General features: G+C 52.7%; 3 protein-coding genes across 6 annotated transcripts; 1 reads left to right on the top strand and 2 right to left on the bottom strand.

Moving 5' to 3' along the window:
* The first annotated feature begins 1,049 nt into the window (after positions 1-1,049).
* On the top strand, positions 1,050-5,419 carry Gale (UDP-galactose-4-epimerase). Of its 4 annotated transcripts, none has more exons than XM_050154595.1 (12): positions 1,050-1,166; positions 1,331-1,453; positions 2,679-2,804; positions 2,898-3,013; positions 3,259-3,372; positions 3,619-3,795; positions 4,053-4,166; positions 4,248-4,314; positions 4,390-4,475; positions 4,568-4,645; positions 4,807-4,921; positions 5,023-5,419. In XM_050154595.1, exons 3-12 carry the CDS (start codon positions 2,684-2,686, stop codon positions 5,079-5,081), a joined length of 1,047 nt encoding a protein of 348 aa, XP_050010552.1. In that variant the 5' UTR covers positions 1,050-1,166; positions 1,331-1,453; positions 2,679-2,683; the 3' UTR covers positions 5,082-5,419. The 4 variants fall into 4 exon arrangements, with proteins under 4 accessions (XP_050010552.1, XP_050010572.1, XP_050010545.1 ...); XM_050154615.1 differs by having other exon boundaries at positions 2,676-2,804; XM_050154588.1 differs by lacking the exon at positions 1,331-1,453 and having other exon boundaries at positions 1,065-1,166.
* Positions 5,420-5,463: 44 nt separating this feature from the next.
* Lypla2 (lysophospholipase 2) lies at positions 5,464-9,766 on the bottom strand. Its single transcript, XM_050154622.1, has 10 exons — positions 9,627-9,766; positions 8,093-8,198; positions 7,844-7,875; positions 7,686-7,751; positions 7,194-7,241; positions 7,035-7,105; positions 6,834-6,907; positions 6,658-6,759; positions 6,380-6,553; positions 5,464-6,303 (listed from the first exon to the last, which is right to left on the bottom strand). The coding sequence occupies exons 2-10, from the start codon at positions 8,168-8,170 to the stop codon at positions 6,253-6,255; spliced, it is 696 nt and encodes a 231-aa protein (XP_050010579.1). The 5' UTR covers positions 8,171-8,198; positions 9,627-9,766; the 3' UTR covers positions 5,464-6,252.
* A 2,947-nt stretch (positions 9,767-12,713) lies between these two features.
* Pithd1 (PITH domain containing 1) lies at positions 12,714-23,295 on the bottom strand. The gene is made up of 6 exons (XM_050155465.1): positions 22,989-23,295; positions 22,466-22,509; positions 22,006-22,083; positions 15,954-16,058; positions 14,437-14,545; positions 12,714-13,580 (listed from the first exon to the last, which is right to left on the bottom strand). The coding sequence occupies exons 1-6, from the start codon at positions 23,184-23,186 to the stop codon at positions 13,479-13,481; spliced, it is 636 nt and encodes a 211-aa protein (XP_050011422.1). The 5' UTR covers positions 23,187-23,295; the 3' UTR covers positions 12,714-13,478.
* Between the last annotated feature and the right edge of the window lie 1,290 nt (positions 23,296-24,585).

Raw genomic sequence — 24,585 nt, 5'->3', positions numbered from 1 at the left:
AGTACAGGAGCTGCGGTGTCCAGACAGTTGTGAGCCATGCAGGTTAGGTGCTAAGAACAAAACTTCCGTTCTCAGAAAAAGTAGCACCTACACCGGCTCTTAACTACTGAGCCTTCCTGAAGCTTTTCCTCCCCACTTTAAAGAAGTGTGTGTATGTGTGTGTGTAGAACCCCTGGAACTGCACTTACAGGAGTTTGTGACGGTAACAAGTGCCCTTGACTGATTCACCATCTTCCAGCTCCGCCTCTTTTTTTTTTTTTTTTAATTTTTGGGTTTGAAACAGCTTCTCACTGTTCATTCATGGCTGGATTGGAACCCTCTATATAGACCATGCTGCCCTCGAACTCACAGAAATCTGCCTGTCTCTGCCTACCAAGTGCTAGGATTGAAGCCCTGTGCCACCAGAAAAGATTTATTTTTGCTTATATGTGCGAGAACGTCAGGAATGTGCAGGCGGCCACGGAGGCCAGAGCGGGCATGGGAATGATAGGCAGTATGTGGGTGCTGGGGAAAGGCCTCAGGTTCAATGCAAAAAGTGCTCGGAGCCATTTTCCAGCCCCGCCTCTTTAACCGAGACAAAACTGTCTTGAATCGCTATATGGTGGAGATGTGCAGACACACTTTTGGGGAGGGAGGGAGGCAGTGGCTCAGTGATGGGCAAGCAATTGCTACTGAGGATTTAAAGGTTCTTTTCGCTCCAGGGTTTTATTTTCTTTCCCAAAGTGGGCTTGGATCCAGGTCGCAGCCCGGGCCAGCCATGCCCTCCAAATAGCACAGCCCGACGAAGGGCTTGGCAGGTGAGCGGAAACTTGGAAGCCAGCGGCTCAGAGTGGAACAGGTCGCAATCATTCGGCGTGCAGCTGCCACGGATGACGACTAGGAAGGCCACCGTGCAGGCCGTTTCTCCTCCGCAGTCTGCAACTCACAGGATGACGTTCCACGCCCCTCACTTCCGCCCTCGGTGGAAACGCACTGCGGTGCGGAGCTGGCTGAAGTCTGTGCAGGTCGTTTGTCCCTCCAGAGCCGCCGTAGAGCAGGTAACCTAGTAGACACGTTTCCTGGAGGGCGTGAAGGGGGCGTAGCCAGACTGAGCTGTCAGCTCTTAAAGGGGCCGCCGCGCAGGTCGCGGGAGGCGGCACCCGGAGCCAGCGCAGGATCCTCAGCAGGTTTGGGAAGCAGAATAACGGGCTTAGGGGGCTCGGAAGGGTCTGTGGTCGGCGGGGAGCAAGGGAGTTCCAAGAGGGTCGTGTTCGAGACAGAGCCAGGCCCGCCCCTTCTGCTCTCGTTTCCCGCGGCCGTAGTGGGGGCCACCCGAACCCATTCATTCCAGGCCCGGCTCCCCGCTCGCGCTCCCAGCCCAGGACCAAAAGCCGCGTCCGGGCTCCTGGTGCCCAGAGTCCTCTCCTCTCCATTGTACGGACTGGGAAAACTGAGGAGAGGACAACTGACCAAGGTCAGTCCCCGACTGGAGCGGAGCGGCCTCAGAGCAGCCTTTCTGCCTCCAGGGCCCCTCGGTGACCGCTACACCGAGTCCGTGCACAGAGCGGGAGCAGCAGGGAGGAGCGGGAAGAAGGCTAGGACTTCCATCCAACCCAGTTCTCACTACTCTGTGACCCCGGGCAGACTGCCTCCGGATCCTGACCTTAGTACCCAAGTGCTTTGGAAACACCTGCCCCATCGAGATGTGGGGGGATCTCGGGGGGAGGGAGGAACGCACGAGCGCGGGGTAGTAACTCTAGCACGCAGTGGGCGCCCAGTCCAATGGGTTGCAGCAGAATGACCCCAGCAGCCACTTGGGGCAGCCTGGAGAGAGATGGGCAGGCCAGATCGCGAGAATGAAAGGCCTCAGTGTGTGGATTTCCTTTCTGTCCGCCCAGCAGTTTGCTCAGGGCGGGGATGCACACCTGGCAGTGGAGTGCGGGCCAAATCCACGTCGACACCGGCTGCCCGAAGTTGGGCGGGATATGTTGCCTCTAGCCGGGAAGTGATCCGGCCGGGCCAAAGCTGAGCTATTGGCTGCCCCAGGGTGGAGAAGCCCCATCCACTCCAGGGCTGCTGGTACTGCAGCCTCGGAGCTGGGCTTGGCTGCCCTGGCTCAGGACCCCACCCTTGAAGGCATTTACTGCATTTTCTGCTTCCTGCCAACTGACCTTCAAGGGGAAGGGTTGTTGGAGGACCAGGCTTTAGTCTCCAAACCCAGGAAGCTTCTGCTTCTGGGAGAAGGCCTGAGTTTTTCAAATTCTTGCATTCTAATCCTGAAGCCACGGACTCTTCTGCCCAGGACTGCCAATTCTCCAGACAGGGAGGCAGGAAGGGTGGGTCCTCAAAAGGCCCCTCTTCCCACCACCACATCAGTGGGAACTAGACAGTGTGACGTGTCTGACTCCTACATATAAGGTGGCAGACCTCTAAACCACCTCACTGGGCCCTCCTAACACATGGCTTGTGTGCAGAAATTAGCCATAGAGTAGAAGCTAAGGCCTAGAGTAGGGACGCCTCAACCAGAAATAGCCAGAAAGCGAGTTATCCAGTCAGACCTCGGGCTGACTCCGGAGCCCCTCCTTATACTAGGGCCCACAAGTGCATCCTCTGAGGTGACGTTAGGGGACAAGCATCCCTGAGAGAGGCCCTGAGCGGACACCCTCAGCTACCTCTGAAACTCTATGTCCTCTAAGCAGACATCATGGCGGAGAAGGTGCTGGTCACAGGTGGGGCTGGCTACATTGGCAGCCATACAGTCCTGGAGCTGCTGGAGGCAGGCTACTCACCCGTAGTCATTGACAACTTCCATAATGCCATTCGTGGTGAGCGCTGACTGGGAAGCAGTGAGTGGTTTCTGGAGGGGCTGTGTCCAGAACCCCATCTTCTAATGCTGACAGCCTCTCCCTGCCCTCCAGGAGGGGACTCCATGCCTGAGAGCCTGCGGCGGGTTCAAGAACTGACAGGCCGCTCTGTGGAGTTTGAGGAGATGGACATCTTGGACCAGGCAGCCCTACAGCACCTCTTTAAGAAGGTGGGTGCTAGCTGGATGTGGTGGCGCACGCCTTTAAACCCGGCACTTGGGAGGCAGAGGCAGGTGGATCATTTGTGAGTTTGGGGCCAGTCTGGTCTACATAACAAGTTCCAGGTCAGCCAGGGCTACACGGAGTAACCCTGTCTCAAAACAAACAAACAAACAAAGGTGGTTGCTGCATGGCAGGTGGGAGGAGCGTTGCCAAGGCTACAGAGCCTCCTCTGACTCCTGCTCTACCCCTGCAGCACAGCTTTAAGGCCGTCATCCACTTTGCTGGGCTCAAGGCTGTGGGCGAGTCAGTGCAAAAACCTCTGGATTATTATAGAGTTAACCTAACAGGGACCATCCAGCTTTTAGAGGTAAGAGGAAGGGGACACAGACCCCAGCTGGGTAGCCCAGTCGGCCTGGCATGCTGGCCACAGTAGGGCCTGTGGAAGAATGACCCAAGCTGTATTATCTTGGACACCTGCCTTTCTTTACCTCCCAGCCTGTTTCCTTCTCTGTAACTGAGCCTGCCCCTCGCCTCAGCCCCACCTGCTGGGGTGGAGTAACAGATGGGACTAGTTGCTGAGGCGCAGGCCACTGACCTTCCCCTCCACGGCCAGATCATGAGGGCCCACGGAGTGAAGAACCTGGTGTTCAGCAGCTCAGCCACCGTCTACGGGAACCCCCAGTACCTGCCTCTGGACGAGGCCCACCCCACCGGGGGCTGTACCAACCCCTATGGGAAGTCCAAGTTCTTCATTGAGGAGATGATCCGGGACCTGTGCAGGGCAGACTCGGTGAGGCCCTCTTGCCCCAGCTCTCATTCCACCCATTCACCCTGAGGCCAGGATTGGAACCCTGGGCATTCCCAGCACCAGGAGACAGAGGCTCAGATGTGGCACTACCCTGCATAAGGTTACAGCAGCTGGTACGCAGGTGTCACCCCTCACTCTTTCATAGAGAACTGAGAATGGACACGCTGGGGTAGATGGCTGTGGACTGAGCTGGGACTCACTGCGTGTGCCCCAGCCCCACTTTCTGACCTGCACCACAGGCCTGGAACGCGGTGCTGCTTCGGTACTTCAACCCCACGGGTGCCCACGCTTCGGGTCGCATCGGCGAGGATCCCCAGGGCATCCCCAACAACCTCATGCCCTATGTCTCCCAGGTAACGGGGGATACTCCTAGGGTACCTTGGAGTACCGCTGGTACAGGGCCCTTGAGGAAGCTGACCTGACCTCTGCCCTAGGTGGCAATTGGGCGACGAGAGGCTCTGAATGTCTTTGGTGATGACTATGCCACAGAGGATGGGACAGGTGAGCTTAAGAGTCAGAGGAAGGGGGGGGGGCGACTGAGGAGGGCAAACTTTCCGTCGACCGCTTCCTCCACAGGTGTAAGGGACTACATTCACGTGGTGGATCTGGCAAAGGGCCACATAGCAGCCTTGAAGAAGCTGAAGGAGCAATGTGGTTGCCGGGTAGGAAGCCAGTGAGGGCAAGGGTTGAAACCCACGGGCGAATGTGGGGTGGATGAGACACCCCATCCAACATCCCCTGTTCTCCTGGGCAGATCTACAACCTGGGCACAGGCACAGGCTACTCTGTCCTGCAGATGGTCCAAGCCATGGAGAAGGCTTCGGGGAAGAAGGTAGGTCCCACCCAAGCAGTAGGCACCCAGCACACCCCAGCCACCCTCCACCTCCAGCCACCTTGAACTTGAGAACGAGGTGATACTGTAGACACAGCTCTCGCTCACAGTTCCTCAGGCCCAGGACCTGTTCAGCTAAGCATCCACTACCTTCCTTACAGATCCCGTACAAGGTGGTGGCACGGCGGGAAGGTGACGTGGCAGCCTGTTATGCCAACCCCAGCCTGGCCCATGAGGAGCTGGGCTGGACAGCAGCCTTGGGGCTGGACAGGATGTGTGAGTGTCTGCCTCTCCTGGAAGAGTGACCAACAGGCTAGAAAGGGCAACTCTGCTCTGGGCTGGCTTCGGGCAAGCTCTGACCACCTATATCTGCACAGGTGAAGATCTGTGGCGCTGGCAGAAGCAGAACCCGGCAGGCTTTGGGGCACAGGCCTGAGGACCTCCTTACCAGGGACCAGAAAGGAAGAGGATCAACTGCCTGCTTCCCAATCTCCGCAGGACCCTGTACCCTTATGTTCTGGGGCCAAGCTGAGGCCACCCTACCTCAAATGCTAGCTGCCTGCTCAGCCCTCTAGGCCAACCTCTGCCTGGCTCCACCAACCAGGAAGAAGCCTGGGTCTTTCCAGCCCATCTCCTCCAGGGTCCAGGAGCTCGTGGGACCCCTAAAGCCTGCGAGGGCCAGGGGTCTGGGACCATAGCCTCTCCCAGGCACTAACTTATACTATGATTGAGTTTTCCAAAGTATTTAAAATAAAAACATTTTCTTATCCTGGGGCAGAGTCTCACAGATGGTCACCCCACACCACATCAGGCGGGCCTCAGAGTTGAAGCAATTTCTTTAATTTTATCGGAATCCAGGACAAAACAAGAAAAACACCCAAAACCACATTGAGACAGAAGACAAGACACAACTCCCCCCACACCTCCCTGGCCCTAGAGTGGGGACATAGTGGGGGTAAGACAGCAGGGGGCGGGGGGCCCTTGAACCTCGATTCGGCCCTATAGGCTCCAGGCCTGCAAGGAAGGGCCATGGGGAGGCAGGGCCCAGCCCCCCTGGGGGAGGGACTGAGGGGAGGCCCTGAGGGACTCTACCTCCTCACTGCCTGGCCTGCACAGAAGCAGGCAGCCCACAGTAGCAAGGGCCCCGGGCCATGGACACATTCGTGACAGAAGCAGCTGCAGTGAGGCAGGAGAGACGATTATCCGGGCAGAATCACTGGGGTGGGGGGCCCATAAGGGCCCCATGGGCCAAACCCTGAGGTCGCAGGAGGGGGCCCAAAGCGGGGCTAGTGAGTGAGGTCCTGAGTGAGTGGGTCAGCAGCTGGGCCCCTTTCTCCCGCTGCCTACAGCCCCTCCAATACTGCTGCTGGGGCCCACCTCTGGGGAAGTGGGGAAGAAAGCAGCCCACCCCTGCTGCTGACTTCCAGATGGCCAAGGCCAGCAGGAAGGCCTGGCCAGCCTTGGCCACCTACCCAGAGGCCTGTGGGAAGAGGACAGGGTGGGAAGAGAAAGGACAGGGGCTCGACCGGCTCAGATCCAAGATGGTGCACTGCTTGTTTGCGGGGTCCCTGGTGAGCTGGGGGACCGCAATGGGGGCCAGCAACTCGTTAGACTGGAGGCAGAAGCTTCTCCAGAAATTCCTTTACAGCTGCCATCTCCTGGGATGAGGGGAGATTGTGAGGCTCCTTGCCGGAGGGAGGAGGGAGAGCATGGGAGTAGGCCATCCCCACTGACCTGAGGACAGGAGTTGTGCATGACACCTGGGTATGTCTTGAACTGGACCCTGGCAGGTGTGACGACAGACCGGAGCTTCTCAGCTGTCAGGGCCCCAAACCGAACAGGTACCATGGGATCCAGCTCCCCATGGCATTGGAGGATGGCCAGGTCCTTGGCACTGCCGTTGGCTGCCTGTGGGCCAGAAAGAATTTCCAAGTCAAGGTCAGTGCTGTGCACAGCACAGCACCCAGGCCACAGGGACCCTCGGGAGGGGAGGGGCTGACACGGATACTCACTTGAGGAAAGTTCCGATGCAGAGGCAGCCAACAGCTCAATGCCACAATGCCAGCCAGAGGGTGGGGGCAGGTAAGGGCTGTGTAGAGGGACAGGGCCCCGCCCTGGGGAGAAGAGAATGCCAGGTCAGGAGGGAACAGCTTACACACCCAGCCCCTCCCCCTTACAACCGCCTCACCTGCGAAAAGCCACCCAGGACGATTCGATTGGCAGGGATCCCGTTCTTCATCTCATGTTCAATCAAAGCTTTGACTGGGGGGTGGGAAGGGCAAGACTGGGTGGAGGAAGCTGCTGGCTTAAAGTGAGCAAGCTGGCACTGCCCAGTACTTCGGGAAGGGAGAGTGGGGAGGGGATGCGAAGGGGGGGGCCGGGGCCTTACTGTTCTCTGCTGCCTTCTTGATACCAACTTCATCCTCTGGGGCATCTGGACTCAGCCCCATCAGGTCAAACCTGGGCAAGCAGAGGCGGCAGTTTTTGGAAGAGCTGGCCAGCCCCTGCAGCACCCTCAGCTGCCATCTCTCTCCTGCTCCACACTCACCAGGACGGCATCACCATCTTCATGTTGAGTGTCACGGGGATCCTGGGCCTGCGGAGGGGTGGCCACTGGGTCTCAGGAGGGACAGAGCATCGGTAGAGAGCCTGGGCACGGGCACAACTGCCCTTGGGGGCCCCTCCCAGCAGGCAGAGCCTGTGTTTCAAGTGTTGCCCGGCAACCTGCCACGTGGGGCTGGAGCCTGTGGTTGGGGCATCCGCGATAAGGATGGAGAAGCAGAGACTACTGCCCGGTGATGGGGTCCAGCTCAGAGGGTGAGTACTAGGAAAAGGCTCGGTTTAGGAGGTCTTGGGTCTAGGAAGCCTTGGGGGTGAAGGCAGAAACTGGAGCCCATTCCTAAGGCTCTACGGAGATAAAACTGAACAAGGCCTGACGGCTTTAAGCCCAAGCCCCAGGAGGCAGCTGATGAAAAGAGCCAGGCCTAGGGCTAGAGGACACCCCACCCCTTAGCCCCTCTCCGGTTGGGGTGACACTCACGCATGGGGACAGATGTACTTGACATGAGGGAGCCGGATGGTGGAGAGGGCGTCAGCCCAGCTGTGCCTGTGGGAGGGGGGAAGAGGCTCCGGTAAAGGAAGAATCGAGAGGGACAGCCCCACCTGATGAAGGAGCACCCCACCCCTCAGCCCACTCACCCTGTGTCTCCAAGTCCATGTAAAAAAATAACCTGGGAAAAAAGTAAAAAAATGGAATTCAAAGGTCCCCGTTTAGACTCTCCAACTCCAGCGCCCCCCGCCCCCAGACCTGGGGAGACCAAGGTGGGAGCCAACAGATTATTAACCCCCTCCTAGCTTCAGGCTAGTCCCTTCTCATACTGCCACCTCCATGTTTCCCACATTGCCTACAGCCAGTTGCCACCCACAGGTCTGGCCCAGGGTCCTTACTGCGGCCGTTTCCCGCTCAGCTCCAGACACGGTGGCAGCGTCGGTGAGCAGGGGCACAGACATGGTGTTACCACACATACACTGCAGGGCTCCCTGCAGGCTGGGCCTGCGCAAGGGAAGGTGGTAGATTAAGAGCAAAGTCAAGCCAGAGAAGAAGCCCCCCCAGGCCACACATCACCAGGGTTGGATTCTGAGCTGAGAGAAAATACCAGCAAAGAGAAGTCTGGGGCAGAGGGATAGAAAATTGTCCCTTGCCATGTGTTGGTGGCGCAGGCCTTTAATCCCAGCACTCAGGAGGCAGAGGCAGGCGGATCTCTGAGTTGGAGACCAGCCTGGTCTATAGAGTTAGTTCCAGGACAGCAAAGGCTACACAAAGAGACCCTGTCTTGAAAAACCAAGAAAGAAAGTTGGCCTCATCCCAAAGTTGAGAAGCATGGGCAGCCATCCTCATGGTCTAGAACTCACATTCCTGGTTCTGACCCAACCCCAGAGCTCAAGCTTGGCACAGATGGACAGGCACAGGGGTTGGAAGAGGGGACAAGGAAAGGCAGGGCATTTCCTGCAGCTTTTCCCCATAAGCCTCTGAGATCCAGTGGCATCCTTCCAAAGTCCCAGGTATCCCTTCCTGGAACCCTAGAGCCCCTCTTTCCCTGAGTCCTGGCCCTAGAAGAGACGAAGGAAAGAAAATGCCAGGGAAACAGACTCAGTCCCACCCACCCTATCCAGTCTTCACAGCAGTTTCGGGCTCAGTAAGAAATTCCTAGGGCCTCTGGAAGCCACCCAGGTCCCATGAGAGCCTAACAACTCCCTTCTGCCATCTTCCACGACAAACTGTGCTCCAGACCTTCCCATCTCCATGGGACTACCTGCTGTTGCTGCTGCCACTGACTCCAAATGGGTCTCCAAATGAACAGGTGTTGCGACTCCCAACACAAAAGAATTATCAAGCTGGCTGGCCCCTCCCCATCCTTAGCATCCTCCAAACTCCGGAAGCTTCCGCTACCTGCCCCTTAAGTGTCTTCTTAAGGGCGCCCCGCCCTCCTGCAGGCTCCCACCTTCCAGCTCTGACCCCGACTGCCCCTCTTCAAGGTAGGAAGATCACACAGCATCTGACCCTGAGGATCCTCTTCCCACACAGGAAGGATGCACCTGCCGCCTTAAGCTAGGATCCCCTTCCTCCTCCTCTCTGGGAACTCCCACCTACACCCGGCTCCCACTCTCCAAAGGGTGAGATGGGATGACCCGGCGTTTCCCATTCTCCACAGTGGGAACTTGGGTTCTGACCCGGGGTCATCACATCCCTACAGTGGCATTTTCTACCCTGCCCCCAGGGCTCGCACCCGCCCACAAAGGGGCACTGACCCGGGGGAGCCTCCGCCCCACAATGGGGTCTCCCATTGCCCAGCGCGCAACTGCTCTCCCGCCACGCGCGCAGCCCCTGGCCCCGCCGTCCCAGGACTGGACAGCGCCCTCCGGCCCCTCCCCGCCGCCGCCCCGGGACCCTCGCAGCCTCGCCGCACGCCGAGCTGGGTACCTCACTCCCAGGGGCTTCCGAGACCGGTCGGGCGAGTCTCCCCTTTCTCCCGCACAGACACACACTCGTCCCCCTCGGCCGCCCCCGCCGGAACTTCCGTTCGAGTCCCGGGAACCCAGCCATCGCGCTGCCGGAAGTAGCCTGGCCAGTGGTACGGAACCCGGAAGCGGGTCCGGGTTTCCTGGCTAGGAGCTGCCATGTTGCCCACAGTGGGACCACTCCCTATGATGCGACGCTGCCGCCTGCAGCGTCTGGACACGACAGGGGCTTCCCAGACGCTCTGCCAGCTCAGGGCTCCCGGTCGATCTGCGTCCTGGAGGAGAGACAGTCTTCATAGTATTCTTTATCATAAAGTTGGGCGTCTTCCCATCCCTATAGGGCAGGGCACACTTCCAGGTGTGTGTGGTCTTGGGTAATAGCCAATATTTGGTTTTGGTTTGTTTTTTGTTTTTTGTTTTTTTTTTTGTTTTTTTTTTTTTTTGTTTTCGAGACAGGGTTTTGGTGTAGTTTTTTTAGAGCCTGCCCTGGAACTAGCTCTTGTAGACCAGACCAGGCTGGCCTCAAACTCACAGAGATCTGCCTGCCTCTGCCTCCCTAGTGCTGGGATTAAAGGTGGTGGGTGCACCACCACGGCCCGGGTTATTTGGTTTTATTAAGATACACTTTACTGCTTACATCTCCAGTGCACAGCATTGTATACATAAGTAAAATGGTCACTGTAGTGGAACACTTTTACATCTCAGAGTTTGGCTTCCCTCACAAAACTTGTGAATGCTTTTTTTTGTTTGTTTTTGATTTTTGGAGACAGGGTTTCTCTGTGTAACAGTCATGCCTGTCCTGGAACTCGCTCTGTAGACCAGGCTGTCCCTGAACTCACTAAGATCTGCCTGCCTCTGCCTCCTGAGTGCTGGGATTGAATGCCTTTAACTATACACCTGTATACTTTAGATCTTTCTTCTTGTTCGTCCTCTATACTGGTTCTCAAGCCCTATTCCAGTTTCACAGGATCATGGATGCCATCCTACACGGTGACCTGAAAAGACCCAAGATCACCAGCCCTCCACGCTTATCTTTAAAGGTGAGGAAACTGAAGATTACACTGTAATCTGCCTTTCCTGACCGGCTTCCTCGGCTATAAAATGATAATAACCACCTGCTGTCACTTTGCTGTTAAGCTCCAATGAGGCCACGTAAACTTTCTTTGAACACTGGAAGATCACAGTAGGAGGCCTTAATCATTTGAAGGACCCTGGGAAACTATGTAGGCCATAGCAGGCTACAGGCTACGAAGAGCCCCGGTGGTGTTGACTTGACATTGTCCTTGCCACGGAGCAGCACCAGCGGTGTTGACTTGATGCTGTTCTTGCCCACTGATGCCTTTCAGGTTGTACCGAATGCCACCAGCTGCGAGCTGCGAACCAAAGGACTTCATTTGGTCACCACTGAGTCACACTGCTCAAGTGGAAATTGGGCTTGGAGTCCAGGCTGAGACAAGCAGAACTGAAGGGCTGAGTCCCTGAGAGAGCCAGTAGGGATCCGCAAACAGGAAATGAGTCATAGGGGTCCCTCAGCAACTGAGGCCTCCTTTTCCCAGTTTAACCAACTCTAGTCTTTTTCTATGAACCCAAAGCAATTCAAGCTTGGAAGCTCAAAACACTTCCCTTGAGGCCAAGAAGCAATTTGATCTCATATTTAAGTCAAAAGGTCATGGAAATGGAACTTGGAATACTAGGATCAAGAGACCACAGCAAGCCAAAGACCTGGAAGTGGATGTCACAAAAGAAAGGGGATAAAATAAGAAAACAGCTAGGCAGTGGTGGCAGACACCTGTAATCCAATCCCAGCACTCTGGAGGCAGAGGCAGGTGGATCGCTGTGAGTTCAAGGCCAGCCTGAAGTACAGAGCGAGTTCCAGGACAGCCAGAGCTTATACAGAGAAACCCTGTGTCGAAAAACAAACAAAAAAGGTAGAAGAAAACAATGGGATAGGGGTGGTCCCCTGACTGCAGAATCCTAGAATCCTGCTGGGCTGGTTTGTGGGTGAAATGCAGCTCCTCCTGCAGGCTCATCACATGGGCCACATGGCACTTTGGCAAGGGACGCTTTAAACCTACAGGCCCAGGTCCAGGAGCTCCATGTGAGCCCATATTAGGGGAACAAACGGGCTGGTGTCTGAGGCGCTGGTGTTTTGTGTGCATGTGTATACTTGTTTGTTCACATCCGAGACCAAGTTCAGCCATCAGTTCTCAGACCTGGCTATGTACAGCAGACAGATGTGCCTGCCTCTGCTTCCCAAGGACTGGGATGAAAGGCATGGACCGTCATACCCAGCAAACCTCCTGTTTGAGGCAGTCTGCTCGGTTGCAGTGTTGGATACCACACTCAAGCTGGCCTGAGCACTTCCTGGGAATCTCCTGTTTCTGCCCGCCTCACTGGGATTACAGACATGTGCCATGGCCTCGGGCTTCAGTTGGGTCCTGGGGATCCCAATTAAGGTTGTCAGACTTAAGTAGCAAATACTCTTACCTTCTGCATGGTCCTGTTTTGAGGTTTTTAACTTTCTATTTTCCCTTAATCCAAATTTTTAAATAGCCTTTATCTCGGTGCTAGGAGCCAAACCCAGGGCCCTTCACATGCTAGGCAAGGGTCCTGCTGAACTAAACCCGCACCCACTAGCCCTCTGCTCTTCAGAATGCCCCCCACAAAGCAGGCTGCGGGTGAAGACAACCTTCATGCACTGGAAGAACTGTGATTCTCACCAAGGCTTCAACTGGCAGACCTTGTACCAAGAACTGCGCATCCTCCTTGCCGAGCATGAGCCATCCTGGAATTCTCCAGGACCAGACTCAGCAGCATTCCCTTACCAACCCTTGCTATTTAGAGAAAAGCCAGGTCTCGGTGTTTTCTGACACTCAGATGCTCACCAGGTGCTATCTCTGCCCATTGTCAGGAATTGTTCTTAGCCGCATCCTCACTTCGTCTGATGCCTCCAGAATCTCTCCTGCATCCAAGATGATTTTATGTGTATGGGTGTTTTATCTGCTTGTGAGTTTCACAGTACTAAGAGCACAGAAGACAGGACAAACCGTAAGTCTGGCAAGGATTTATTAAGAAGCTTATTAGTCACAGTGAAGAGAAGCCATGAACAGAAGAACCAGGGTCTCCAGATTCGAGCACTGAGTTTATAACACAAGGCAGAAGCAAGTAAACACCAAGGAGTCCCGAGGGTGATCTCTAGTAAGTCTCAGTCTCACCTCATCCAGGTCGCCCACACAGAAACTATGCCTTGCTCTCCCACCTGCTTGGAAGAGACCTCCCCCAAGCAGTCATTTGCCAAGAGATGCGTTCCTTTCCAGCCACCATCACGGGACACTCGTGCATGACATATGACACAAATGCTGAGCAGTGACAGGGAGGAGGAGCGAGCAGGGACACGTGTTTCTACCTGGAGATCTTCCTGCTGGCTAACACAAACACAAAGCTTCGGTTTCAAAAGAATTCCTGTGGCCCAGGAAGCTTTTTTTAAAACGGACAAATCACACAAAAAACCTGCCATGAGCAACAAGACACTTGGGATCCCATGGCCACACTGACTGGAAAAGCAAACGTTATTCAGGACTGCCAGATAGCACCCAGCCTAAGCCCGTTTCTGTAGTGCCTTAGAGAACACTGCCCTTGGCACCCACACTGCTCCCGGTGGTGAGGCCCTTTCCACAGGCCAGGTTCCCGCAGCAACCCCAAGACAGAGCTTGGCGGAGGCTGTGGCAGGCAGCTCTTGCTGGAGCCTCCTCAGTCCTTCCCAGCAGGTGGTCGCACATCTTCACAGTGCATCTGAGGGAGCCTGGATCCGCCCTTAAGAGATGAAGTGTGTCTGTGGGGTGACCTGATGGACCCGGTGGTCTGCTGGGTTAGCTGACGCTTCATAATTGCAGATGGTCACCTCGTGCCGGCGAAGCTACAGGCAAAGGTAATGATGAGGTCAGTGGCTGCCAGGGAGCCCTCCTTTCCCAAAGCTCCTCCCTGCCACATATCCTCTCTGAAGCTCCCCTCCGCTGACACTTTAACCTTGAGAAGCCAACAAAGACCACAATCCACTACCAAGATTCCCAGCAGCCAAGAAAACCCAGGTGAGAACAGGAACTTGTCTAAGGAACTTCTCTCTGGTGCCCAGAACAAGAGACAGCCAAGGATGTGTGATGGACTGGAACCCATGCCTTCTGCATGCTAAGCAAGCTGTCACTCAACTACACCCACACGCTGTATCAAAAATATTCATGAAAATCTGAAAATTCAAAACTGAACTGATAGAAATTCTATCATTTCCATTCCCTTAATAATACCTATAGCGGGGCCAGCAAGACAGCCCTGCAGGTAAGGGTGACGCCGCCAAGGCTGATGACCTAAGTTATACATGTGACACCAAGATGGTGGAAGGAGAGAAATGACTCCCAGAAGGTCCTGTAAGCTACCCATACCTATATACACATAAATATATTCAGAAAATAAAATACATGAATTAGAAAAGCAAAAAACTTCAAGTATATCCAATGAAGAAAGTTATGATGAAATCAAGAAAAATTAAGAAGCCAGCACTCAGGAGGCAGAGGCAGGGGAATCTCTGTGAGACCCAGGCAAGCCTGGGCTACATAATGAGTTCTAGGCTAGCTAGAATTAAATGTGAGAGCTTGTCTCAAAACAGCAATCAAAAAAGAAAGAAAAATTATAAGCAGATGGAGCAGCCAATACCTCACTTGCTCTTCTCTTGGAGCTCCTGCCCCATAGTGTGCACACACATTACCAGTCTCTCTTACCTCAGTCCACTCTCCTCTCAGGCCAATATAGAAGATCTTCGTGGTATCTGCTCCAAAGTTTTTCGAAATATGAATAGAGAGATGATAGACATTTGAAAACCGGGAAATCCTGGAGGGTAGAAAAGAAAGAAGGAGAGAAGACACAGTTGACCATGCGGCATGCGTCCTTGCACCAGGGGAGACGACACTTCAGCCCCAACTTGCAGCCAAGTATCAGAGGACACCTGGTCCTTCACCCCGGTTTCCTTAGGAGCAGTAGACACTTACGAGGCATCTGCCAGACCCTATCTAAGGAAAGGACAGAAAAATGAATAAAAACCACACCTGCCATAGTGGCATATGTCATCACCATACCCAGAAGGCAGAGGTAGGAGGATTACCACAAGTTTAAGGTCAGTCTGGTCGGCATGTTAATTCCAGCCCAGCCAGGGGTATGTGGGAAAACTGTCAAAGAAAGGAAGGAAGGAAGGAAGGAAAGAAAGAGCAAAAAAAAAAAAAAGAACATATAATGTTCCTAACTTCAAGAAACAGGAATGGGGGCTGGAGAGATGGCTCGGCGGTTAAGAGCATTGCCTGCTCTTCCAAAGGTCCTGAGTTCAATTCCCAGCAACCACATGGTGGCTCACAACCATCTGTAAAGAGGTCTGGTGCCCTCTTCTGGCCTGCAGACATGCACACAGACAGAATATTATATAGATGATAATAAATAAATAAATAAATAAATAAATAAATAAATAAATAAATACATACATACATACATACATACATACATACATACATACATACAAAAAGAGAAAAACAAAAACATTAAAAAAAAAAAGAAGAAGAAGAAATAGGAATGATGTGTGACCAGGCAGGTTCTAAGCCATGTTTATCAAGTCGACCTCACCCTTTGGAGAACACTATAAGAGACCAGGTGGGGCCAGGTGGTAGTGATGCATGCCTTTAATCCCAGCACTCAGGAGGCAGGACAGGTGAATCTATGTGGGTTCAAGGCCACCCTGATCTACAAAGTGAGTTCCAGGACAGCTAGAAAAATATTATCTCAAAAAACAAGCAAACAAACAAACAAACAAAAAAGGGGGGGCGAGCAGGCGAGCACAGGTAACAAGTCTGCCACAAGCCCACTTTGCAGATGAATTCTGCAAACACCTTTGCTAAGCCATACTAGCTGCTCAGCTGAGACTGCCCAATGCTTCCAAGTTAACAAGTCTGTGATGTGCACTGATCTCTGCCAAAAGCTTACCATGCCAAGGATCAAGCTTCCTCTGCTGTTGTAACTTGATTCCACTGCTCACAGAGCAGTACACTGGCCAAAGAAAGAAGCAAGCTCACAGGCTGCACACTTGCTGCAAGTCAAGGACAAGCCATGGCATAGCCAGGGCAAGCAGGAGGCACTCTGGGGAGACAGATATACAGAAGGACTGAGATTCAAGGCCAGCCTGGACATATATCAAGACCCTTCTCCAAAATGAAAGGAAGAAGAGACAGAGAGTGGAGGACGGTTGCACGCTTACTTTGTAGCATACTCTAATTCTCCTGCAGTATCTCGGTTCAGACTGAAGGTCTGATCAGGCTCCCTCTCCGTGTCATCAAAGGACATCTGGGGAATGTTCTTGTACCTGGGGGGGGGGGAGAAAAGTCAAGGAATAGGCATTATCTCTCAGTGTTTTATAACTCCCTACTGACTGCCCAACTAGCCCCAGTTCTGTCAAAAGGAGATCAAAATGGCATTTTACTGGCATTTACATACAAATATCCCTAGGCCAACGACAAAGCTGGAAGGGTTAGTGCAAGCCTGCAGCCCTGGCTACCAGGGAGCCCAAAGCAAGAGGACTTCTTAATCAGAGTTCACTCGGGGCCACTGCAGGCAAACAGCAAGATCCCACCTTGAAAGAAAGGAGAGGAGAGGTGAGGGAGAACAAAACAGCAAGTAGAGAACTAGGAACCACACGCAATCCAGTGGCACCACTGAGGGCTTGAGACCCCGAGAGGCAGTGCAGCAAGCAGAGCACTCAGCTGGGTCACATGCAGGAACTGCACGGAGAAGAGCCGATTCAGCACATGCAGCCCACGCTGAACTGTGAAGACAGCTTACTCATGGGAAAGCGCACACTTCAGCAGAAACATTACACACAGTTAAGATCAGGTGGCCCAACACTCAAGCGGGTTTCGTGTCCAAAAACCACCTGAACACCATCATATCATATTTCTTTTCCTGTTTTTTTTCCCCCTGGGACAAGGTCTCCTGGCTGTCCTGGAACTTGCTAGGTAGACCAAGCTGGATCTACCTGCCTCTGCCTTCCAAGCACTGAGATTAAAGGTCTTGTGCCAACATATCCAGCAATTTTTCTTAAAATACAATAAGGGATTTCAACTTCAAAAAGGCTACACAAAAGACAACAAACTCATAAAAGGCTTTGGAAAGTTAAACTGCCAGTAAATTAAAGAAAACATTTAAAAACAAAAAAAAAAAACACCTAACAAATTCTGCAGCCCTCAGCTGAATGTCCCTCCAGGTATTTTACTAACACACCCACAAAGGAGGGCTATAATTTCACTGCAGCAGAATGTGTGTCATTTAAGAAGCAAGTGTTTGCTTCAAAGTGTTCCCAAGAGTGAGCCCCAGCAGGGTAATAACAGTGAGCGTTCATGAGCCGCGTTATGAGGCAGTGCGCTACTGCAGTTAAAAACCCACGGTTCATCCCACAGAATGACAGAAACTACGTGCAAGCTGCTCCACACCACACAGGGGGGAACTCAAGTCGGCCACGGAGAGCAGATACTCCGATTAGAGAACAAAGGAGTGAAAAGACCGGTCTCAAAAGACACACACCTGGGCGCCTTGACACTCTGGTAATCCCGGCACCTGGGAGGCAGAGCCAGGAGGATCCCGAGTTTGAGGTCAGCCTGGGTTATATAGTAAGCCCCTGTCTCAAAACCACAAAATGGAAACATTCAAGAAGCCAACAAGAATATGAAAAAAAATATTCCATCACTAACCAAGGATATGCAAATTGGCTATCATCTTACCCTCTCACAGCGGCTACCACTAAAGGACAAGAAATAAACGTTGGCGAGGAAGCAGGGAAAGGGGAACACACAAACACTGCATATAGAAATGTAAGCTAGGGTGAGATTGTGGAAAATCCTTAAAATCAAACAAACAAAACAAAAAAAAAACAAAAGGGAAATAGAAATACCACATGAGCTAAGAATTCCCTTACTGAGCAAATATCCACAGGAAAGGAAGTGAGTATGGGAGCCATCTGCACTCCTGCTGCCATCTGCTGCTTATCACGGCACTATCCAATGCCAATTCAATGGCCAAGACAAAGACTCAACCTCAGTCCTATCAACAGTTGAATGAATAGAGGAAACGTGACGTAAGCACGGATGCTATTCAGTTATAAAAAGAATAAAATTCGTCATTTGATGCAGTGTAGACACGCTTAGAGGATGTTACGTGAAATGAGCTTAACACAGAAAGACAAATGCTGCATGCTCTCTCTCACACATACCCAGAAGCAAGACAGGTTGACCTCAGGGAAACAAGGATTGAGAAGAGATTACTGGAGCCGGAGTGGGGGTGTGAGCAGGGAGAAAGACTGGTTAACTAGTTCAGGATGCAGCTAGGTAGAAGGAATACCTTCTAGGAGCCTACAGCACAGTAGGACAAATATGGATCACCAGGCATAGGGACCCAATGCCAGCACGCGGGAGGCTGACACACTGAGACAAGACCAGTCTGTTACACAGTAAGATGATGGGGGAAAGACACTGTAGAAAAGAACAGAAAAGCTTCTCAGGCATGATAGAACACACCTGTGATCTCAGCGCCTGGGGATCAGAAACAATAGTGCGTTAGAGGTCAGCATGTACTGTTTGTTATAAGGCCTTCTCTCAAAAAACCAGGAGCCAGATGGTACACGCCTTTCCTCCCAGCAGAGGCAGAAGCAGGCGGATCTCTGTGAGTTCGAGGTCAGCCTGGTCTACAGAGTGAGTTCCAGGACAGCCAGAGTTATGTAGAAAGATCATGCCTCAGAAAAATAAACAAATAAAAACCCATGGGGTCGGAGAGATTAAGAACACTCAGTTTTGGTTCCCAGCACCCACATGGTGGCTCACAACCACCTGTAACTCCAGTTCCAGAGTATCCAGCACACTCTACCGACCTCTACAGGCGACTGCACGCATGTGGCGCACATATTTACATACTCAGGCACATACACATAAAATAAAACATACAAGCCTGGCGGTGGTGGCGCACGCCTTTAATCCCAGCACTCGGGAGGCAGAGGCAGGCGGATCTCTGTGATTTCGAGACCAGCCTGGTCTACAAGAGCTAGTTCCAGGACAGGCTCCAAAACTACAGAGAAACCTTGTCTCGAAAAAACAAAACAAAACAAAACAAAAACATACAGATAAACAGTGTCCGGAATTCATGGAGCAGCTAGTCAGTGTACAGTGTGAAAATGAGCTCACTTTGCCCCACAGACCACACTCTTAACCAGAGAGGCACTGAAGCTAGTCAACCTCCCCAGTAATTAAGTATCCAAAAGTATCAAAAGTTATCAGATCAGGGGGCTGGAGAGATGGCTCAGTGGTTAAGAGCGTTGCCTGCTCTTCCAAATGTCCTGAGTTCAATTCCCAGCAATCACATGGTGGCTCACAACCATCTGTAATGAGGTCTGACGTCCTCTTCTGGCCTGCAGGCATATATGCAAACAGAATATTGTATCCATAATAAATAATAAATAAATATTTAAAAAAATAAAAGTTATCAGATCAAACATCGAGTTTCCTTAAAATGATTCAACACAGAGATATACTTTTAAAAATTTATTTTATTAATGTGTGAATTTCTGTGAGTCAATGCCATGCCGGTATGTGTGCCCAAGGAGCTCAGGAGAGGGTGTCTAATGCCTTGGAGCTGGAGTTACAGATGATTACGAGCCACCCAATGTAGTCACTGAGAACGGAACTCTAGACCTCTCCAGGAGTGGTAGGGACTGGACACGGGACCTCACACATGCCCAGTCCTCTACCGCTGAACTACAACCTTAGCCCCAAATTAAGCTTTTTTAATTTTTTTAAAAACTTTTTAAAATGTTGTTTTTTATAATGGGACAACTGGCCCAGAGCTCACTATATAGCTCCAATTGGCCTCAAAGTCTCAGCAATCCTATTTTAGCCTTCCAAGTGCTAGGATTAAAGGTATGAGATATTATGCCTAGCTTAAATCAAGATTTATTACTTTATTATTTACTTATTTTACATCCCTACCACAGCCTCCCCTCCTTCCTCTCCTCTCACTCCCCCTCCATATTCGCTCGGAATGGGGCAGGCCTCCCATGGGTTCAGCAAAGCATGGCATATCAAGCACACCCCCTGCGTTCAAGCTGGACAAGGCAATCCAGAACAAGGAAGGTTTATTCCTTATGTGTATCTGTGTGCACCTGCATGAGCTTATGTGTATGTATCACATGCACACAGGTGATCAAGGACATCGGAGGGTGTCGGATCCCTGAAATTGGAGTCACAGGCATCTGTTAGTCACCTGGTGTGAGTGCTGGAAATCAGATCCGGGGCCTCTGTAAGAACATTAAGTGCTCCAAACCACTAAACCGTCTCTCTGTGGCCACTTCTTTTTCTTTTTATTATTTTATGTATGAGTTCTTGCATGTACATCTGTGCACCTCACTTGTATAACTGGTGCCCTCAGAGGACATAAAAAGGTGTCAAATCCCCTGGAACTGGAGTTAAGAAATGGTTGTGAGGGGCTGGAGAGATGGCTCAGTGGTTAAGAACAATGTCTCGTCTTCCAAAGGTCCTGAGTTCAATTCCCAGCAACCACATGGTGGCTCACAACCATCTGTAATGAGATCTGGTGCCCTCTTCAGGCATGCACGCAGACAGAATATTGTATGCATAATAAATAAATAAATATATTTAAAAAAATGGTTGTGAGCCAGCAGGTGCTGGGAATCGAACCCGAGTCCTTTGGGAAAGTAGGCATTATGCTCAATCACTAAGCCATCTCTGCAACCTTCTAGTGTGACAGAGAGAGAGAGAGAGAGAGACAGACAGACAGACAGACAGACAGACAGACAGAGAATTTATGTCTGCATGCTTGTGCGGCAGTTCGAGGACAACCTTGTGTGATCCTCGGGAATGCCACCCACCTTGTTTGAGACAGGGTCTCTTATTAGCTAGAAGCTTGCCAATTAGGTGAGGCTGGCCGGCTGGGCCGGCCAATGAGCCCCAGGGATGCCCGTCTCCCAGCACGGGGATTACTACAAGCACTCTATCACATCGGTGTCAGAGATGCAACTTAGGTCCTTGTGCCGGCTAGGCAAGCAGTTTGTTGACTGAGCTCTGTTCCTAGCCGTCCTGAGAATTTAACATTTCTGCAGCATCACTAAGGACATTCCTCTTCTTTCAGGAAGGCAATAGCAGAAAAAGGCAAGCTCTCCAGGACCACGGAACCTTGCCCTGAGGCCAACAGATGCTGGAGCACCTGCCTTTCAGCACAGCACTGCAAAGACGGTCACTATGCACCAAGAGCAGCCATAAGGAACACCGAGGAATTTGCAGGTAGGTTACTAAGGAAACTGCAAAGTCATCACCAACTGTCTGAGTGCGTGGAAAAGAGATAAGCAGCTGGCCCTAGAGATGCTTCATCTAAGAGAGTCACTTGGCTGGGGATGAGAGTCAGTGGTAGAGCAGGTACCAAGCACTCGTAAGGCCTGGTAGTCCATCCCCAGAACCACAAAATACAAAAAAAGTCAGTTAGGCAGGGTGTTCCGTGCCTTTAATCCCCTAATCAGAAGGCAGAGAAACAGAGTTCTGTGAGTTCCCGGCCAGCCAGGGCTACACAGTGAGAACCGGCATCAAAAATAAAAGTCATCTGGGAAAAAAAGAAAAAGAAAATAAAGTCATCTGGGCATGGTGGCACACACCTGTAATTTGGAAGATGGAGGTAGGGGTTCGAAGCTGAAGGCCAGCCTGGGCTACATAACACATAAGACCTTGTCTCAAAAATAAAGCAAAGCTCATATTTTTATACATATATATATATAACTTAAATAACATTTCCATATATAACTAATTCAGGAAGCAATACATGCATTCCAATGTAAATGAGAACCCAGATCAATCCACTGAATTCACAATAATCCTCCTGCCTCAGCTTCCTCAGTGCTGGGATTACAAGTGTACACTGCCACACCCAGCTGGACCAATCTATCTGTGTGTGGCATTTGCACACGGAGGCCAAAGACGGACCTCGGGACCCTCCCCTGGCACTCTTCGCCTATTCCCCTGAGACAGGTCTCTCTGAACCTGGAGCTGGGCTGACCCCTGCAAGCCCCGCAATCCTGCTCTCCCCATAGCACGGAGGCCACAGCAGTTCTTCACTTGGGTCTTGGGAATCTGAATCCCGAGCCTCCCACTTGTGCAGCAAGCATTCTTACCCACTGTGCCGGCTCCCGATCCCTGGAATAAAATGCCAGCAGTGGAGAAAAGACAAGTAGGAGGTTCCCGAGGGCCGAGGCCCCGGATACTCACAGTCTCATCTCCGAGGGGTGTGAGTCATCGTCCTCTCCCATGATGATGATGCCTTTGAGCTTGACATTGCCCGTAAACCTGCCAGAATGCAAACGAGAGCGTTGTCTACCTGGGATCGAATCCCGCGAAGCCGCGAGACCCTGTGTGAGCAAGACCCTCCCCTCTCTCAGCCCAATTTAACTACCTGTCCCTTGTAGCAATTTCAAAGATTCTGTCATTCCACAACTCTAGGAAATTTATCTCAACTTCTCGGTTATTAATTCAACAAACACATCCATTTCTACTCATACACACAGACACACAAAAGCTATGATGCTTTCTTTTTCAGACCCACCAAAGTAATCTGTCCCATTTCTGCCAACAGATGTGCACTCTTGACGTAGCCAATGAACGACGCCGTCTGAAGCGACAACTGGGTAGAGCCTACCTCGCCGGAGGCCAGTACCGAGGAGATACTTACGGAATGTTAAACAGAAGCTCTTCATCCGCGTCACTTTCAACAAACTGGGGGGGGGGGGGGGGGAAAGCAACAAATTGCTGCCGAGAGCCTACGACGTCAGGCATCCTGCCTCCCTGTTCTACAAACTGGCATGCGATGCACAGGCCTGCACCACCACCCAACCCAAGAGCATGAGGCTCTAATGAGTCTCAGCCAGGGTTCTAATCACCACAGACCCTCTATCTAAACTAGATTCTGAGGGTTTCCCGGGCTCCGAATTGAAAGACCGGTGTTTAATCCTTCTGGGGAGCCTTCAAATGGCTTTCAAAGAGGTCCTGGGCTCCAGGCTGGAAACACGGGTCGCGACCCTAGGCTAGGTGATGCCGTCGGACAGCCATTTGGACCAATGGTCAGAGGGAGAGGCAGCAGCCTTCGCCGCCTTGGAAAGGAGGAGAAACGCCCACTTTGCTCCTTTTGGGCCTCAGTTTCCCTGCCTGTCTATCCTCCAAGGCCCCGCGGCTCCGAGCCCGCCCCGGCCGCCCACCTTGGAGCGGTCGGTCCGCTCCTCCCACGGCTTGAAGACGCCACGGCCGCTGCCCTCGCGGCTCTCGTTCAGGCACTGCAGCCGCTCCAGGTCGATGCGCAGGTACAGCCCGTAGGCCAGGCCGCGCTGCTCGGGCGGCTCCTCGCGTTCGGCGGCGCAGCGACAGCCGCCCCCGCCGTGGCTGTGCCCGTGCGACATGGCGCCGCCGCCCGCCTGTGACTCCCGGGAGCCGCCGCTCGACCGGCGCTTGCTCCGCTCCGCGCCCGCCGCCAAGCGCAGCGACTGAAGCGTCGTAAAAGGCGCCCCTGTGCGGCGCGTGCGCGTGGGGGCCAGGGGGGCGGGGCCGGGAGGAGTTGGCACCGAACGCACGCCCGCCCGCCGAGCTTGATGCTGGCGGTGGGGAAAAGCGACACCTTTCAGGCGTGGAAACTGAAGGGCTGGAGCCGCCACGGCATCGGAGAGCACCGCGTGGCAGGGACGCGAATCCTCTTCTCCTCGGCCAAAGCGTGCACTTTCGTCCTTAGCGGCTAGCTTTCTCGGGAGTGGTGGATAAGGCGGGGCCCAGGGGACAGCATAGCCGGCCCCCTCTCCCCCCCCCCCCCCGCTCCCCCTTTTACCCCTACTTTCCTCCATCTCTTCCCCTTCTCTCTCTTCATTCTCCGTTTTCCTTCGATTTTCTTTACAGATAGGTTCTCATGGAACCCAGGCTGGCTTCAGATGATCTATATATCTGATAAGGACCTTCAACTCCTGATCCTCCTGCCGCCGAGTCTCAAACTCAGGGATTACAGGCATGCACCTCCATGTCTGGTAGTAGAGTCACTGTCTCACTACCTAGTTCTGGCTAGCCTGGAACTTACTGTGTAGACCAGGCTGGCTTGAAAATCAAGAAATCCATCTGCCTCTGCCTCCTGAGTGTTGGGATTAAAGGTGCGCCCAGCCCCATTTTATTGATGCAGAATCCCTGAACCTGAAGCTCACCATTTAGTAGACTAGACTAACTGGTCACTGATCTCCTGGACTCCACGCTCCAAAGCTAAGGTTGCTGCATACCTGGGGCCATGGTCAGCTTTTACGTGACTGCTTGGGATTTGAACTCTGAACCTTGTGCCTTCACAAGCCTGCACACTTAGCCACTGAGTCATCTCCATAGCACATAGCTACTTTCTTGATAGCAGGCTGTGATCACCGCCAGACCTGCGGTGCAAGTGTCTGGGTCATGTTACACTGGGAAAAAAAAGGTATTCTTTCCCTGGTCTGAGACTGCTTCTTCATCTGTTCTGGGGCGCGATAGTATCTGTCCAGTAGTCACAGTGACTAGTGGGTGGAAGAATGTAACTCAAGAATTCCCACCTTTGCCGGGCAGTGGTGGTGCACGCCTTTAATCCCAGCACTCGGGAGGCAGAGGTAGGTGGATCTCTGTGAGTTCGAGACCAGCCTGGTCTGTTGTTCCTTTTGGAAACTACAGCTCCCAGACTCCTCCTGGATTACGGATACCTGCGCACGCGGGCGTGCACAGGTGCAGTTCATTTCTCCCAGATAACCTTGCGCTTCCCGTTAAAAAGCGAGCTTCCACGAGGTCTCGCTCTCTCTTGCC

This window comes from Alexandromys fortis, unplaced genomic scaffold, assembly GCF_014885135.2.
Source record: "Alexandromys fortis isolate MF-2015 unplaced genomic scaffold, M_Fortis_MF-2015_v1.1 scaffold_26, whole genome shotgun sequence".
In the NCBI taxonomy this organism is placed as follows: Eukaryota; Metazoa; Chordata; class Mammalia; order Rodentia; family Cricetidae; genus Alexandromys; species Alexandromys fortis.
This window is presented reverse-complemented; position numbering and strand designations above follow the sequence as displayed.